At 45.0% G+C, this 18,441-nt stretch overlaps 1 protein-coding gene and 1 long non-coding RNA gene across 11 annotated transcripts in view; one reads left to right on the forward strand and one right to left on the reverse strand.

Moving 5' to 3' along the window:
• The window catches only part of LOC132020164 (uncharacterized), a 28,565-nt gene extending 28,178 nt beyond the window's left edge, over nucleotides 1-387 (reverse strand). The window contains exon 1 of the long non-coding RNA XR_009404943.1: nucleotides 301-387. This is a non-coding gene — a long non-coding RNA (uncharacterized LOC132020164). The remainder of the gene's footprint in view (nucleotides 1-300) is intronic.
• BEND7 (BEN domain containing 7) overlaps nucleotides 347-18,441 on the forward strand; it is a 79,011-nt gene continuing 60,916 nt past the window's right edge. For 8 of the 10 annotated variants that reach the window (XM_059404292.1, XM_059404288.1, XM_059404293.1 and 5 more), the window contains exons 1-2: nucleotides 409-488; nucleotides 2,814-2,897. In XM_059404292.1, the coding sequence (XP_059260275.1) occupies nucleotides 428-488; nucleotides 2,814-2,897 (145 nt within the window). In that variant the 5' untranslated portion in view covers nucleotides 409-427. Of the gene's footprint in view, nucleotides 489-2,813; nucleotides 2,898-18,441 lie in introns of all 10 variants that reach the window. The other 2 variants (XM_059404297.1, XM_059404296.1) reach the window with 2 other exon arrangements.

Below are 18,441 nucleotides of genomic sequence, written 5' to 3' on the forward strand. Positions count from 1 at the left end.
CCCAGGCCGGCCCGCGGCCAGCGCGCAGGGCGCCGGCAGCACCCGGCCCGCCGCGCCGCGCCCTCCCCGCCCCCAACTCGCTCCCCAACGGAAAGTTCGGCTCCGGCTGCGTGTGGCACAGAGACCGGGAATGAGAGGGGGTCGGGGGGCGTGCTGAGGGGACCGGGCGGCGGCGGCGAGGCGGGGGCAACTTCTCCCGGGAAAGCGCCTCCTGCCGACCCCGCAAGCCGCAGCCCCCGAGTGGGCTCGAGGTGGTTTTTCCCTTGCCTTTGCCTCCCCCTGCGGATTCAAGACACGGACCTTGGTCCTGGCGCTCCCGCTGCCGGGTGACAAGAGCCAGCGCCGCCACCACCACCGCCGCCTCGGCCGCCGCTCCCTCCGCCCGCCGGCCGCCCACCGGCCGCAGCCCCTGCCTCCTGCCAGCACCATGGAGTTCTCCGAGAGGAAAAGGAGCAGGAAATCCCAGAGCTTCAAACTGGTGAGCCGAGGTAAGCGGCGGGCCGCGCCGGGCCGGGCGGGGGGCGTGCGGGCGGCGGAGGGAGGACTTGGCGCCGCGTAAACATCCCCGCGCCCGGCCCGCCGCCCCTCGCCCCGCGCCGCGGCCGCGCGTCCCAGCCGGGGGTCCGGGCTTCCGGGACCCCCGAATCTCCTCCCGCGGGGGCCGGGGCCGCACACGCCGCGCGGCGGGGAAAGTTGTGCGGGGGGGGAGGCAGGATGTTATTCAGCGTAAACAAGTCGGAGGGCACATCAGGAAATTAGCAAACAATGACACTTGGGGAGCCGAGAGCCTTCTTTGGTATTCCACTCCTGTGGCTAGGTTGGGGGGTGGGGGAGAACTGCCTCTCCGTCAGGCCGTGCACATACGGATACCGACCAATGGTTGTGGGTTTGCTTTTTTCCCCCAAACAGAAGCAAAAAAAAAAAAAAAAAAAAAAAAAAAGGTGGTGGTTCTCTTAAGAACCAGAAAGAAGCTCGTTAGGTGTACGAGCCCAAATGAGAATTGTTGACCTCCGGCATCTTTTCTAGAGACGTTATTTGGGTTGGAAAGGTGTTTAGGAAGAGATCACTTATCGGTCAGAAAAGTATCCCTATTTAAAAAAAAAAAAAAAAAATTCCAGCGGGTTCCTGACGATTTAACTAACAGGTGTACATCGCGGTCTTTGGGCTTGGGTCTATTTTATCAGGGGAGGGGAAAGTTGAATCGCCTTGTCTGTGTTCAGTTACTTGTCAGAGGCTTTCTTTTCCTGACTGGACTTTGTCAGAGACGATGAGAACTTGAGATAAGAGCAGAAATAAATATATGTCTATTAAAATGCATTGTGTCACCTTAAATAAGAGAGAGGTGACTTTTCTCGTCCTAATGTCACAAGTCCTGGTACTGAGTTTAGAATCACCTTGTTGAACTATCTTCTTTGAGTCAACTTGAGGTCAAAACCAAACCACAGAACCTGTCCCCTTTTCTCTGTTGTTTTATCTAGCATTGGCATCAGAGTAGAAAGCAAGGCGATTGTTTCAGCAACCTGGGGAAGTCACATGTGAGCTGATGAAAATTAGAGGGTGATTCCAAGTAATAGAGCTTTTCAAGCTAAGCTGAGCTAACTATGATGTAGATTCAATAAAGCCTGCTTTTGGCTAGCCTGAAAATGGTCTGATTATAGACATTTTGAAGATCTGTTCATGTCTATTCCCCCTGATTTAGTTTGGATACTGTTTAATGAAAGAGGCCTGAGATCGTTTTACGTATTCAAAATATTTGGCTCTTCCCTCTTTCTCTGTGTGGATTACTCAGTCATTTGTACTTAAAAAAAAAACAAAAAAAAAACACCTCTCCATATGTGACTGGCCTGTTGGTCTATTGATTCATTCAGGAATGTAGGTTGCTTTCTTATTTATGACCTCAGAAAACTTCCTACTTTATCTGAAAAGTGAGAATAGTTTTGTAGACCTTGTTCTGTCAGGTCTCAAGTCACAAAAAAAGGAATGGCTGTTAAGAAGGAACCTCTATTTTCTCACCTAGATGATCCTACTTTTTAGATAATAGACCATGGGCAAGCCCAGGAGCCTCGGTAGAGAAGAAGGAAGCTCCTAAAGTACTGTATTGTAAAGTTTGACTGACATAGCAAGTTTTTCTTTTTACTTTTTTTCCTCTCTTTAAATTATGGGTCTGATTCTTCTCTCTGCAGGTGCATTTTTAGCAAATAAACTATTGCATATTAAAGTGCAGTAGCTGAATGCAAAAGATTGTGAGAAAGATGAGAATCTTGTGTTCTTATCTAGATTATACTATATTTGAAATAACAAATCAGTATTTTTCGTGTGTGCTTTCCGGTAAGCTGCTTAAAGGCTGGGATTTTGCTGGGTAAACTGAGAAAACTGAGTGTCGGGTTACCCTAAAGCATACTCTTGATATACTGTACTCATGGAAATGAGTTGAGATAATTTTGGAATCACCCTCCTGGCCTATGATTGGGCAAGGTTTTTCTTTCCCTTATAAACATAGTTGTCATTTGAAAGCAAAGAGACCTAGTAATTGGCATCTCTGGGCCAAATTTACTGTGAAAACCATGTGATCAGCAAAGCTATTTTCTAAAGTCAAAGTAATATTTCAAGTCTGTGTACTTCTTCAGAGTAAGCAAAGTTTTAGGGATTATTAGTGACTATAAATTCGGTGATTAATTGAGTTCTTGGAAATTATGTTTATAATTTAAAGTATAGATTCTACTTCTTATATATAAGGAGAGTTAGTTTTTATTATTTTTTTCATAACTTGCAGGTCATTAGAATTTTAATTTTTGGTTGTTTTTTCATCCCAGATTATCACCATGAGGTATATAAGATCTCAGAATTCAGCAACGATGTTAATGGGGAGGCCAAAGAGACACAACCCATTTATTTAGGTAGGTTCCTATGTCAATTAATTTCTCAGCAAAACAGTGTGGCCATTTGCAGTTAGGGGGAAGGGGAAAAAAAAAAAAAGGTTGTGCCAGAACGGGAAATGTCTGCCATTGCTTAATGTATGACATTCTTTTCAAGACCTTTTATTTTACAGATTGCCAATATATCCCTTATTAACATTGCTAAAAGTTGTAATTTCAGACATAAATGTTTATTAGTGTCTACACACAGTGCTAATTATCACTCACTCTCAGAGCCAGATGCTGACTGTGCAGGTTTGTCGCTCTGTGCTCACCCCATTTACATTGCATATTCGCTGGCATGCTTCACTGGCAATAGTTTGTGTAATTGGGGTATTACATCTTTGACATCTGGATAACAGAAATTCAATTTCCAGGAAGCTGCTATTTGTTTGGTTTTGCTTCTGCCTTGGGTGGGATGGAGGATTAATATGCTGTCTTATTATAAAGTCCCTTCACCTCTGTGGCCTGGTTGCTAATCCTGCCATGACAAAATTAAATTAAATCTACAGTCAAAAAGCGTAAGGAAAATCAAAGTGTGATTGTCCACCTAACCACCGCTTGAGAATACTAGCTATCATTTTCCTGGACCTGTGTGCATTTCACCCCGATACCTGTGGTCAGGGTGACTAGCCATACTTTTTGCTCTTACCATCCTCATTCCCAGCTCCCCTTAGGGACAGGCCGAGCAAAAGTGGTGTCCGGGAGACCATCCGACAAGGCTAGCTGCATGATGAATAAGTAGGTGGTCAGAAGCATTGCCACTCTAAGTACAGCTTTTGGGACAAATGTCATACAGGAGAGAACTTGAATGTGCAGTTCGTTATTTGCAGACTGTGAACCCAAAATGCAAACAACTTGCGATTTTGCCACTAAGAGTGAGTACCCAGAGAGGAGGAGAAGTAGGATTAGAGAGTAAACAGTGGCGTGTGGCTTCCATCTTGCCCATCCTGAGCATCCCCACCATTCTTGGTAGTGATGTAAGAGCTGGGTGCTGCATGGCAAGGGAGCATAAAGTGGGAGACAGTTGGGGCAAGAGTGATGAAAAGCAAGGGTCAGCTTTGCCTGCTCCCTGAGGAGTATGGAGGGCTGAAGGACGTAGGATTGGTGCAGATCCCAACAACGTGAAAGCCACATGGTGGAGTCCTCAGCCACCAGGATCTCTCTTTCTGGCTTTGAGAGAGAGAAACGGTGGGATGCAGTGGACAGAGAAATGAAAACGGATACTTGAGTGAGGTAAAACAGGAGGGAAGTATCAGCAAACAAACTTAGTGGTCATAAGTGACCACTGAAAGCATGTAGATCTCTGTACTCAAGCAGAGACTGTCACTGAGGCCGGCAGCTGTGCTCAGCACCTGTTTACGGTTAAGAGAACTAAAAACCAAAAAGTGAATAGTCAAGTGAAATGCTACAACCCAGAAGGAGAATATTCTTGGTTGGCACTCTCTTCAGTTCCTTAAACTTAATCAGTTGGAATTTTGTATTTTCAGTTCCTTAAGCTTGATTGGTTGGAATTCTGTATCTAAGTACTACTCGATATAGTCATTGGAAATGAGGAATTTGCCCATTAGTAGAAAATTTACATTTATCATAAAAACGGAACATCATGTCCTTGGTTGAGTTATTCTCCAACAAAGCACTGCTGTGTGTTTGGAAAACAGTAGGATGCTATACAGTGAGGTAATTCTGGGTATGACAGAGTAGGGGGCTGAACAATAGGAAGATGCTAGTTCTCAGAATTCAGGAAAATACAAACTCTTGAAAGGGGCACACGTTGCTGCTTTCATTTTTCCCAGCTCGAGTCCAGGAAGATAAGAGAACATTAGCAAAAGACCAGGATCAGAATAAGCTTTGCAAGTTCTGGTCAAGAAGGCCTCAGCCATGAGGAGACCAAAGATTGAACAGTGGCAGACGTGTGCCTGGCTTCCTTCTCAGTCTTGCTTATTCTGGGGGACGTGAGATGTAGTTCCCAAAGAACATTTTTATTTTGTGATTTCCAGTCATTTTTTTAAAAACTAGAGGAATAAGTGGTTACACTATCATAATTTCTTGAGCAATTGGGAATAGTTACTGAAAACATAGGAAATTAAGATTTTGGTTGTCTATGATGTTCTAAAACAGGCATTTTTTAGTTTTTAGGTTCTCATTTCAAAACATAGATTTAAAGCATGCTTGTTTTATAAATTGCTTGAGTCTATCCGTGATGTTACTTGCTAGGGTGTAGAATTCAATGTGAGGTTTATGACATCCAAGGGATTTTGTTAGCCAAACGCCAGAAGAACAGTTTCAAATACAATCTAGTCCTAATACATGGCCCCTAGGATGTTGTATAGGATTTTCTGTGTTCAGACATATGTCGTATTTTTAATACTATCCGCACCTATAATATTAAAGTTCACATCTCAGGAAAAGAGAGTGAGTTCTCCAGGTTTTGGCAGTGTTCCCACATGAAATTTATTTCTCTGGAATATTTTTAGGCTGTTGACTAATGCAGCACATCCAACATGGTAGGATAGCTCAGTAGTGTGAATGACTTGGCTGAGTCCTTTCAGAGTTACCCACACATTTTTAGTGTGATAATAGGGCCAGAGGAGGTTACTTTGCCCTGTGGACATTGACATTGTCAGGCGGGCTGTGATGGGCGACCATAAAAATTTGAGTCCTGTTTGGAGAAAAACAATTATCTGTTTTAATCAACTCAACAGATTTTTTTTTTTTTTAGAAAAGACTATGTGCTCAGTGCTTTTCTGGATGAGAGTGGGATTGGGGGTAACCAAAGAAATGGAAAGGACAGAGACCTTGTTCTCAAAGATGAAATCCAGTTGAGGAGATGGGGCACATTCAGAGCACAGTTAAGGAACAATGTTCAGTGACTGTAACAGCTCCCGTTGCTGGGCACTTTCTGTGCACATGGTGTTGACCTGAATCCCTCACATGAATTATGTTCATTTATCCCTCGCGGCAAACCTGTAAGTCATTATCCTCCCCATTTTGTACAGGAGACATAGATGTTTAGTGGCCTGCCAGAGGCCGCTCAAGTAGCAAGTAGCCAGAGGCCGCTCAAGTAGTAACGGTAATTAACCAACAAATACGGACCATCGGGGCAGTGAGCCACAGCAGCATGGGAAGGGAAGGATCAAATGGAGGGTCAAGTGGGGAGTCTCCCTCAAAGTTGGAGACAATTTGCATAGACAGAGGGGAGCTGGAGAAGGTTCCAGGTGCAAAAAGGTGCTGTAAGCTACAGCAGGGAAGTGTTGTCAGGATCAGATATTAAGTGAGCGTCATCCATTTAAGAACTGCTTTCACCTCTGTCATCCTGTGGTTTTGACTTCCTGTAAGGTCACTGGGGCAGGCATTCTTATTCCCATTACTTAGAGGACAGACCTGAGGCTCAGAGTAAAGCAACTTGCTCAGAAATAGCAGAACCTGGAGCGGACCCACAGCTCCTGTCCAGAGACCTTTCCTCTCTACCATGCTGGGCCAGACAATTCAAGGATCATCAGGAGACCTTACCGGAAAGAACAAGGCACTTTTGGAAAATATATTAGTGAGACAGCAAGTTTATTACCCATAACAATAATACAAACTTTTGATAAAATCTCTTTTGAGATGTTGGGCTTTGTTTAGGTTTACTGTCATAAGATAGAAATTTGGAACATGTCTGTTTCTCAGGTGTTCGATCTCATTCATTTATTCATTTGACAAATATTTCTTGAGCTCCAATTACATGCCAGGCCCTGGCCTTGTCCTCATTCCTTTCAGTACTCGGTTCGGTTACACAGCTTTCAGAAGACAAAGAAAGCAAATGTTGTAGCCATGCCAGTTGAGCAGGATCGAGATGTCGGAATTTTGAAATCTTTGTCCATGGCTTTGCCAATGACAGCCACCCCCACCAGGGTCCCAGAGTCTCCTCAAAGATGACACACTCAATCCCTACCCACTTTTCCAGGCTAGGGCGCCAGCCTCTCATGACAACATAAGTCTCCTTCCCGGAGACATAGACATGTGCGTGTGTTAAATGGGGGTGCTCTTCACCTAGAGTCCGGCAGCCTGGGTCCCGCTTGCTTCCTGTTTCTTCCCCAGAGGGAAAGGGCCCTGATGTGTTACCTCACCTGTGGCTGGAGTTCCATGAGTGAGAAACAACCTCAAATATCATGGAGGTCCGTCCAAGTGGGCCTGAGCGTTCCCTGGGGTTGGAAACACAGCCAGTAACTGTAGGGGTCATTTTGGAAGAGCTGGCTGTGTGCCAGCCACCATGGTAAGAACTTCGTGTGTTATCACAGGTGACACATCCCAAACCTACCTCCCCACCTCTGCGGGCATCTGCACGGCTTTTAGGGCACCCCCGTCACCCTGGAAAAACCTCTGATCGGAATGGTTTCTAAGGTTTCCTACAGCACTAACAGTAGACCTGCTCATCCTCTAGGTCCACAAATGGCTTCTTGAACAATTGCAAGCAAAGTCAAGGTTGAGAGAGCCTCTTGAGACTCTCGAACACTGATGGCTTCCTTGAGTAGAAGCGCGCCTGTAAATGTGCTTCTCTTACCTTTAGATGCAGACAGAGACGCTCTTAGATATTACTCATGGTCTCAAGTTCGGGCGAAGTTTGCAGTTAGGCCTGTCACATACCGGGGTTAATCATTTAGCTAACATCACAACTGCGCATGAGGCAGGTGTTATACCGGCTATACAGACAGGAAGCAGAGCTTGGAGGTGCAAGTGATTCGCGCCAGAGCACACGGAAAGTAGTAGTTGAGCATGCTTTAGACTCCGGTGTCTTGACGCCCATTCCTCCCCTCTTTCACCATGGCAGTTCTGCCAGCTGTCCTGCCTGCCCTTCTGCCCTCATGGACTGAGTTGGGTGTGTAACGTCTCATCCTCTCCCCGGCAGAGCGGGGCCCCAGATGTGAGAGGCGGGGCACGGGCTCTCGGTGGAAGGGAGGGGTGGGCGGAAGCTTCCACTGGGCAGAGCCTAGGACCCACTTGGGAAGAAAGGAAGCCCAGTTAGTCGAACATTTGCTGTACGCAGGGCACTTCCCGTACTGGAGAAGTATTGTTATTTCCATTTTTAAATGAAAAATAGGCGTCTTTGGAAATGTCAGTTTGCCCAAGGTCAGAAAGCTCACAGGTGAGAGCCTGGCTGTGGACATGGCTCCCACGTTGTTGCTGCTCTGCTCTGCCAGGCAGCCTCTGAGAAAGCCAGGCCCCCTTTCCTCCTCCCTTTGTCGTTCGTAGTCTGCTTCCAGCTCACCTTTCTAACCTTATCTCCCTCTTCCTCCTGCTAAAAACATGCGCTCATGTCAGCCTGGTCTCTTAGCATTCCTTCCTGGAGCACCTTGCCCTGCCCAAGTGTGCACCTCTCTCCAGCCTGTTCTCTCCAGGCGCTCCCATGTCGTAGCCTGTTTCCAGACTCCATCTATTACAATCCTATCTCCTATTGGTTTTCAAAGCCCAATTCAAACATTACCTAAGCCTGGAGGCCTTCTCAGTTTGTCTAGCACAGTAGAGAGAAGTCAGGTTTGAAGTCAGAAAACCTTGGTTTGAGTCTCAGGTTAACAGTTAATAACACCTTGCACAAAACTCTTGAGGGTTTTTCTTTGTCTTCCGTAATAGAATAATAATGTGGGCCCTGACCTCCCCTGCAGGTTCTCCTCTAGCATGTAGGAAACCCCAATGACAAAACACTTTTTCAAAGTAGGAAATGCTGTATTCTGATTTTTATTATCCCCTTGTCTGTTCTCTTTCTGAAATAGAATTTAAATGTTCTTAATGTCTTAGCACTAAATAATAACATCACTCTTTTATGGCGCTTCCCATGTACTGCCTAATACCTACTAATTTTGTACACAGCTTTATTGCACTGCAAGTTACCCTGCAGACATGCCCATCATCCCCAAACCTGGACAATTACTGCATTGAACTGTGGTTGTTTATTTGCACCATCTCTCCTCCTGTAAATTGTAAGATCACAGAGCGAGTGTGACCTGGATTCTTTTTCATATCCTTTGAAGCACCCAGCACAGTATTGTGTTCATAATAGGTACCCAGATGATAAGTACTCAAATATCTAAGTGCGTGAGTAGCTTGGACACTGTCGTACAGACCAATGAAGAGTTGCTTTATTTTGTTTAAGGGGATTTTATTTATTTATTTTGAGAGAGAGAGAAGGAACACTAGCGGGGGGAGGGGCAGATGGAGAGGGAGAAGCAGACTCCCCTCTGAGCATGAGCCTGACGTGGAGCTTGATCCCAGGACCTTGAGATCATGACCTGAGCCAAAGGCAGAGGCTTAACCCATTGAGCCACCCTGAAGAGCTGCTTTAAAATACACCACTCTGGAGCACCTGGGTGGCTCAGTGGTTTAAGCCTCTGCCTTTGGCTCGGGTCATGATCTCAGGGTCTTGGGATGAAGCCCTGCATTGGACACTCTGCTCAGCAGGGGGCCTGCTTTCCCCTTCCCCTTCCCCTCTGCCTGCCTCTCTGCCTACTTGTGATCTCTGTCTCTGTCAAATAAATAAAATCTTTAAAAAAAAATAGAATAAAATATACCACTCTGTTGAGATTTGGGGGACATTTAGTGAGCCAGACTAAAAAATGCCTCATTTAACTGGAAGAATCTTTTATAATATATTCAACTAGCGCAGAAATTTGGGATTTCTGATGTTGATTTGTGAGATACAACTTGAAACCTTTTTTCCCCCTTCAAACCTAGAAATACCAAAAAGGAGAGGACCTTGCATATGAAAGCCAGAGACATGTTGAAAATCAAAACAAAAATAGTCTGAGCTCTGCTAGCTCTCTGTGTGCTGTGACATTGGTACACCCTCTTCAGGGTGCTTAAGAGAGGACTGACCTGTTTATCAACTGATTTTTGGCATTGTCTGGGTCTCAGTTTCCAAAGGAAGCAAGTTTTCCTACCTGAATTTCAGAAAAACCAAAAGCCAAGCCTTCAGCAACAGACCTTGGTGCATGTGACACGGTGAGGGAGCACACGCGCTGTGCCCCCTCCCCAACGCCCTTCCGTGTCCCCAGGAAAAGTTGCTTCTTTCTGTTTCTCCAGACGTGGTGTGGCTCAGGAGCCACCCTTGGGGTAACATGTATGACAGGTTGTGATCATTGGCTGTTCCTCCTCTGATTGTGACCAAATCATTTAAAAAATAAATAAAATAAAATAAAAAATTAAAAAAAAAAAAAAAAACCTCCAAGAAGGACAGGCTCTAAGGAGATGTATTAACAATTTAGCCTCTCTGGTTCCCATGGGAATATGGATTTTTTACTTTTGGAAGAAAATAACATGGCCATCTATAAGATAAAATAAAGATTTTGGAACAGTGTGTTTTGCATCTCCAAGTTAAAAATAGATCTAGGACATTTACAAAGCAACTCTGTTATTCTCATAAGTCACAGATTCCTGGAGCGGATGCTACCTGGAATCGATGTGCCCGAGTGTGTGCACGCAGTAGTGGGGGTGGTAGATCCTGCAAGGCGCATGTGCCCAACCCTGGAGGGATTTGTCCAGGTGCTGGGCCACTTGGATTGCTCCTTGCCTGAACATCTTCATTATTTGTGGCTTTCAGGTTAGGATTAAGACTCCTCAGCCTGACAGATAAGACTCTGAGTGAACTGCCACCTGTTTCTTTGGAGCTCATTGCTGACATTGTCCTTCGCAGGCGTCACCCATACCAGACCTCTTTTATTCCTGCAGTAGGAATCCTTCCTGGCCTTTGAGGCCAGGCACTTTCTCACCCTGGTGGCTGCACAGAAGCCGTAGAAATTCCTTTGCTTGGAATTTCACACTTGCATCATCCTCCCTCTGCTTGGCTTGTCTTTCTCTTCTCCCTAAAGTCTTCAAGTTGATGAAACTTCTTTCAGGAAGTCTTCTCTGATTGCCCTCACCTCTCCCCCACAGCCTCCAGGGCATGGTGCCATCACAGCCAAGGCATTGCTGGTTTACTTCTCTCTCCCTGCTGGGCTGTAAACTCCCTGAGAATCATCTCTGTGTCCCCACTGCCTAGCACCATGCTGGTCATGTGATAATCACCAGTACATGCTCAGGTAATGAGTAAGATGTCCACTTTTAAATGCAAAATTAAGTGGTGGATTCAGCTACTTTGAAACTTTATTATTCAACTCTTACCTCTAAGTTCCATCCTGGCTTCAGGGGCTGAAAATTTACACTCCCTTCTTAGTAGCTAACTGGACCTCACATATCAGGAGTAAAATTTGTCAACACTGATCACAGATGATTTAGTTTTCATTTCCTAATTTTGTTCTTTTTGATTAGTTAATGGCAGGGCCCCCTCTTAAAGTTAAACCCTGAGAGAGGACGCATCCCTGTGCCTGTGTACGTGTACCAGCCCTGGCCCCCAGGGCCCTGCAGGTACACCATGTTGTGGGGGCCTCCCCAGATGCCGCAGTCCAGTGGGCCTGGCATCTGGCCTGCTGGGCTCTGCCCACCCCTGCTGCCCTCTCTGTCTAAGGCTTCATTTTTCCCATCTCAGCTTGAATTCCTGCAGGCCAAGACTCTGTTGACTGTGTTCCTAGTACACGATACTTGACACAGAGTCGAGTCTCGATAATTCTTTTTGAATAAACAAGTAAGTACCATGTTTAAAACATGTTAAAAATGCAATTTGCTGCCAATTATCTGCTGATCAAGTGGGTCAGTCTGTTGTGGCGAGACGGTTTTGTTGTGCAGGACTGTCCTGCGTATTACAAGAGGACTGAATGTTGGCAGCATCAGTGTACATAAATGTCAGGAGCACACCCCCTCACCCCCATTGTGATGATCAGAAATGCCCCCTACACATGTTGGCTGGCATGTGGTCCTCTGCAGGACAAGGCTATGGGGTCATTTAGCTTTGAGCAGAGAAATGCTATTACACTGCTTTAGACTATATACCCTTCGTCACCAGCTGTCTCCCAGATGCCCATGTGAAGTGGTCAGAGAGGAGCGGCCAAGGTGGACCCACTCAGCCACATCACCATACCCAGAGCGAGATCAAAGGGCACATTCCATTCACGGTCAGATTACTGAGCCTCCTTTCTATACAAAGTACACCTTGTTACATGCATATTCCATCATATATTTTAAAATCATTAAGAAGTTTAGACAGATTGCCTTTGAGTGTTTCAGACAATCAGTATCCTTGTAAATAAGAATCCATAAAATTGTTTTCTTAGTATTGCTTTTTTTCCCAAACATGTCCAAGTATACTGTATCATTTGAATTGCAAGGGTTTTACAGTGTTTTTTTACTTAGAAATCAAATTTTATATCTGAAAGGTTAATGGAGAAAACTAATTATGCTATCTGGTAACCAAATGTGTGATGAGACATTTGTCTCTGTAATTAACAGCAAGGAACTTTTATAGTTTCATAAAATCGAATGCTACATAGAGGATTCTGTGAGCATTTGTTTGGATGAGGTGTCCAAAGCAGAGATGTTTATGGATGATATAAAGTTGAACTGAAATGTAATGCAGGTGTCTCTGCATCTCACGGCATTTCTCATTGTTGAAATGGAAGCCAGAAGATTAATAACTTTACTTTGTCATGATAAAATAAGTAATGTGTTCTTGGAACAGTGGTACGGTACATAAGTTACTCAGTAATTCCAAGAATTTATTCTGTTCCAGGAATAATATCCTTAACAATTTATTTTTACAGAAAAAGTTGATGCAACATAATAGCCTTATGAAGTTGCTTGTATGGCTAATGGAATTATATCTCAAATGTGACTTTACACCTCCATATAAAATGTAAAGAACCCCACAAAAATGCAAGGTTAAGGTACAAGCTAAAAGTAAAAAGTCAGGAGATGCAAAAGTTAAGGCTCTTCTGTTAACATTAACTCATGCTCATTGCACATATATAATTTTTTCAATTACTAGCAAGACTTTAATGGGTACCGTAATAAGCATTGTGTGAAATACGGTTGAAAAGGAGTTGCTGCTGGAATGTTAGCCTTAGCTTTCTCTGTGCGTTCGCTGTTCTGCTGTCTAGCTCTGCTCTGGAAGACAGAGCCTGCTGCCTTGAGCACCACGGACACACACGGCTCAGATCCGACTTGCCTTCCTCTGGTCTGCTTTGGTCAATCTGGGCAAGCAACTTAGTCTTATCCTTTGTTAAATGGGGTGGGTGAGTCCCTGTCTGTCACCTCTGATGAGGATGAGCTGTGTTCCTTTGGGAAAGCTTTCATAAGAAGACATGATTGACTTTAGACGCCCAGTGGCCTCTGCTTCCAACCCTACACACCCGGTGGACTTGAGAATCTAAGAAAGCACAAATGGTCTACGTCTTGACCTGTCAGTAGTGTTTTCTTTGTCAGCTCCCCTCAACTGCAGCTTCTCCGCATATCTGATGCTGGAATTTACTTATTCTTGTGTTCATTCTGTGGGTATTTGTTGAGTAGCCATTAGTGCCAAGCTAAAAGATTTTGAAGTTCAGTAGGTTGCGACAGGGAGTTGAAGGATTCCACGGGAACATGGAATGGGGGAGGAGGGGACTCACCAGGCTTGGGGGATTAGGGGATACAGCTTGAGAAGATGACATTCCAGCAGACACCTGAGGGGTAAGTATGGGGCGGGGCTAGAGCCGAGGCTCTATGAAGGCCCGGCAGTGAGAGCACTTCTGGACCACCGAGAGACCTTCCTTCTAAAGGAAAGCAGGGGTGCCTGTGTGGCTCAGTGGGTTAAGCCTCTACCTTCGGCTCAGGTCATGATCTCGGGGTCCTGGGGTCAAACCCCGCATCGGACTCTCTGCTCAGTGGGGAGCCTGCTTCCCCCTCTCTGCCCACCTCTCTGCCTACTTGTGATCTCTGTCTGTCAAATAAATAGATAAAATTTAAAAATAAATAAATAAAGGAAAGCAGAGGACCTCCAGCTGTCCATTTTGACTACTAATTGGATTGGTATTTAATTGTTCTTAAGTGAGGCCTGGGCACTGGTATTTTTACAGAGATGTCTAGGTGATCCTAACTGCAACCAGACCTGCGAACCAACCCCCACCCCCAAAACCCTGGGTAGACTAAAGGGGATGGGGATGGGGAGGGAACGTGACAAGAGCTGAGACGGGAGAGAGAGACCAAAAAGGTCAGATGTGGAGCTGGGCTCCATCCTGAGGTGGTTGGCATTCCACTGTGGTGTGTCATGTAATGAGGTTTGCGTGTCTGAGAGATCACACTGGCCTCAGGGTGGAAGAGGGATTGGAGAGAGGGGCGCGACACTGGAGGTTTTTGGCAGTAGCCCCATCAAGAGATAATGGGGACAGGGGGATGGAGAGAAGTGGAAGGATTCAAAAGTAATTTGGAAGTCACCGTAGGCAGGACTCTATGATTAACTGGCTGTGGGAGGGCAGGGAGAGAGAGAGCTCCCAGGTTTCTGGCTTGAATGGCAGGGTGGGTGCTGTTCAGTAAGGCTCACAGAGGGTCAGCATTAAATATGGTTTTGGACATGGCGTTAAGGCTGCTTTTGAAGTGCACAAGTGGGGCTGTCCAGTGGGCAGTTGGATGTGTGGGTCTGGAGCCCCGAAGTGGGATCAGGGCTGGAGTCCTCACATACAGATGGTCCACGGAGCCAGAGAGAAGATCTGTGGGTCCAGAAAGGGGGTGGGGAGTGAGAAGGCTGCCCAGGCAGCATCCTGAAAACCTTCGACATTTAGGGCAGTGCTTTTCACACCCGTGTTGTGACCTATAAGTGGGTCATGAAATCGATTTAGCAGATTGTCACCCATAGGAGCGAACAACAATAATGGTAATAATAATAACAAAGAGAGTAGAAGAGAAAATGTCAGGGTGCATTGCACGCAGGAAGGATAAATTCACGAATCTTTTATAATTACATACGTAGTGTGTGTGTGTGTGTGTGTGTGTGTGTGTGTGTGTGTGCACATGCACATGCATGCATATGAAAGTGTGTGAAATCATGAAAAATGTATTTCTTGCTGTGAACCCTGGTCAAAAAAGGTTGGAACCCACCGACCTAAGCCATGACTGCCTTACCCTTGGAGCTCTGTCATTAGTGTCACTCAGGAAAGGCTACCACTCTCCAGGTGCTTTGGACCCAGACTCAGCGGAGTTCCTGAAATCCTCAGGAAAAAAAGGTGCTGTGAATATGATCCGTTTCTCGTCACCAGGAACACTATTCGCACTGAAGATGAGACAGGACAATAGCGTGTATATAATATAACTAGGAATATTTTAAAATTTTAAATGGCCGAAGAAACAGTGTGGCCTTTTTCTTAAACACGTTCACAATTAACTGGTCTCTGAATGGCATGTGTAAACTGAGGGCTCGGAGAGAGGAGATTTGCACTCTGAGCATTTTTTTTTTTTTAAAGATTTTAATTATTAGTCATAGAGAGAGCACAAGGAGGCAGAGTAGCAGGCAGAGGCAGAGAGAGAAGTAGGCTCCCCACTGGACAAGGAGCACGATTCAGGACTCGATCCTAGGACCCCGGGATCATAACCCAAGTCGAAGGCAGCAGCCTAACCGACTGAGCCACCCAGGCATCCCCTGAGCATTCTTTTAGAAGTTTTCTGTACAGGAGAGCAGAGGATTAGCACTTCAAATTCTGTTGAAAAGGACTCTTTCCAGACCAAGTTATGAACATTTTACCTCTTGTTGAATAAAGGCGAGATTTAGGCTAGGCCACTACAGGAATACAGAAGCAGCTCCTATGCTAGTCTTGTTTTATTTAAGCTCTGTCTATTGCCAGCATTCAAAGACTTTTGCTATGTTTCACAGGATCGCGAACATAAATAAATTCTGATTGTGCGTCCTCTAAGTGTTAATATTTGGCTTTTGTAGAACTCACAGGATTCACGTGAAACGTGCTGCCAATTTAAAAAGAAATACCTGAGCCTTATTCTCCTTACTTAGAAACAGTACAACTAAGCTGAAATTCATAGATGGTTTGGTGCAATGACTGAATTGTTTCCACCATATGTGTTAACATAACGGGTGGTTAAGGTGCTAACTGGTTCACACAGCACCCAGTGTGTGTCCTCACTGCTTCCTGGATACCACGTGGCTGCATTATTTTGTGAATGGCCTCATTCCTGCCAGTCAGCCTGTTCCTTGAGCGTTTTAGTAGAGTAGTTCATGGACATTGGAGCCTGACCTACCCAGTTTAAAACTCCAATCTCAAAGTCTCTGTTATTTCCTGGGTAAAATGTATTCATCAACATTCAAAACTCTTACCTTGTCATCAGGATTAAAAGTAGGCAGAGTTTGCCCAAGGACGTGGTACATAGTGAGTACTCGATAAATGGTGACTGTAACACTTTTCCCACTACATACTGCCAAATTACTTAAAAAATAATAATAATAATAATACAAGGGTTGGGGTGCTTGGCCGGCTCAGTTGGAAGAGCATGTGACTCTTGATCTCAGGGTCATGAGTTCGAGCCCATTAGCTATAAAGATTACTTACACACGTATACACACACACACATACATAAACAAACTTAAAAAAAAAATACAGAATACATGGCTTGTGTGAGCTTCAGAGGAAAGTTATCTTGACCTGTACACCAAGAGGTGCAAAAGAGACTGCACCCCAGCATCCTCTTTCCTTGACTTGCTTTTGCTGCTACCTCTAGCCCCCTTTTTCTCACTCCTGTCCACCTTCATCTGTTCCTGGGTGACACTGTAAGATGCTTTCATGTCCAAAGCTGCCACTATACCTCGCTTCAGAATACCACAGGGAAAGGATCGTACATAATTCTTCTAGGTCATTTTTTTCTTACCAAAAAAAAATACGTTTCAAATAATTTCAAAACCATTTTTAAACTTAAAATTGAGAAAGGTGAAAAAAAGGTAGAAAGTGAAAAGGAGAGCATCCTGTCCCCATCAGACTCTCCAGTAACAAGCACAGTTAACAATAGAGTTGTTTTTGTGTGTGTTATAATGAAAGGAAAATGGGACTATGCTATATAACGTTTTATAACTTTTTTGCTTAACGGAGGCTCAGTGTATTCTACAAGAACTGAGTGCCTAGCTTGAGGCAGACAGTCAGCCCTGGTTATAAGGTAGTGAATGAAGTCACTGTGATATCAACCATCACAAGTTTACAGTTTGTCTTGCACATACCTCCAAATGACTATAAAAAGGGCTATTTCGTTCTTTACAGGATATGTAAACATGTATCATAATTTCATTATACCAACATGCCATTATTCACTTATCTGAAGCTCCATTGACAAATGTTTGGATGATTTGCAGGGTTTCATGAGTACAATAATGCCATCGTGCATATCCTTGTATATATGTCATGGGTACTTGGTGGGATGTTTTTTTTTTTTTTTTTTTAAAGATTTTATTTATTCATTTGACAGATAGAGATCACAAGTAGGCAGAGAGGCAGGTAGAGAGAGGAGGGGAGGAAGCAGGCTCCCTCAGGGAGCCTGATGCGGGGCTTGATCCCAGGACCCTGAGGTCATGACCTGAGCCGAAGGCAGAGGCTTCAACCCACTGAGCCACCCAGGCGCCCCTGGTGGGATGTTTCTATAGGATCAATTCCTGGTAGTGGAATTGCTGAATTTCCCTCCAGAAAGGTTCCCTACCAACAGTATGTGAGAGCAACGGTAACCCTACACTCCCACCAAAAATGGGTTTTATGAAGCTACAGTCTTTGCCAAATTAATAGATAAAGAATGTCATTTAATTTTCTTTACATTAATAATTATGGAGATAAAGGGATTTAAACTGTTTCTTATTTTTTAAGATTTTATTTATTTGTCAGAGAGAGAGAGAGAGAGAGCACACAAGGAGGGGAAGTGGCAGGCAGAGGGAGAAGCAAGGAGCCTAATGCGGGATTCAATCCCAGGATCCTGGGATCCTGACCTGAGCTGAAGGCAGACGCTTAACCACTGAGCCACCCAGGTGCCCCTGGCTTAATTATTCTCGAACATTGTTTAAAGTGATGGCTTCTGATAACAATGGCTGGAATTACACATCCAAAGAGCATTCAGTTGGACAGCCGTGTTGTAGTTATTATAAAAGTTCGTTTTCCATGGTACAAGAGCATTTGAGGGAGCGATTCTGACTCTGGGATTGGTTGGGGAGTTCCAGCTACTCTTTATGTATCACAGCGAGTCTCATGGAAAAACCTTGTTGACTTCCTGACATTGCGGGATAAAGTAAAAGCTTCAGTGACTTTCTGTTGTTCACTTGGCCCACTCCGTGCCTCAACTCCAGCTGAGTTAGCTTGTTTACCATTACCCATTCTGTTTTTCTCTGTGTTCAGTCTTGGCTCGATACCGTTCCCTCTCTCTTCTTTCCAGAAGTGCCCGTGGAAATGCCAGCCGTCTTTACTGACCCGCTCACATCAGGCATCTTCATGACACTGGCTGTTGCGCTCCCGGTTTAAAACGGCCTCTCAATTCCTTGTAATTCATGCAATGTCCAGGACATTTCTCATGTAATCTCTTGGTTTTGTCTGTTCCGTCATGGACGCTAGAGATGTTCTCTTAGAAAGTCGCTGGGTGGGGAGGGGTGGCGCCTGGGTGGCTCAGTGGGTTAAGC

The sequence above is a fragment of the Mustela nigripes genome, chromosome 6 (assembly GCF_022355385.1).
Source record: "Mustela nigripes isolate SB6536 chromosome 6, MUSNIG.SB6536, whole genome shotgun sequence".
NCBI classification, from domain to species: Eukaryota; Metazoa; Chordata; class Mammalia; order Carnivora; family Mustelidae; genus Mustela; species Mustela nigripes.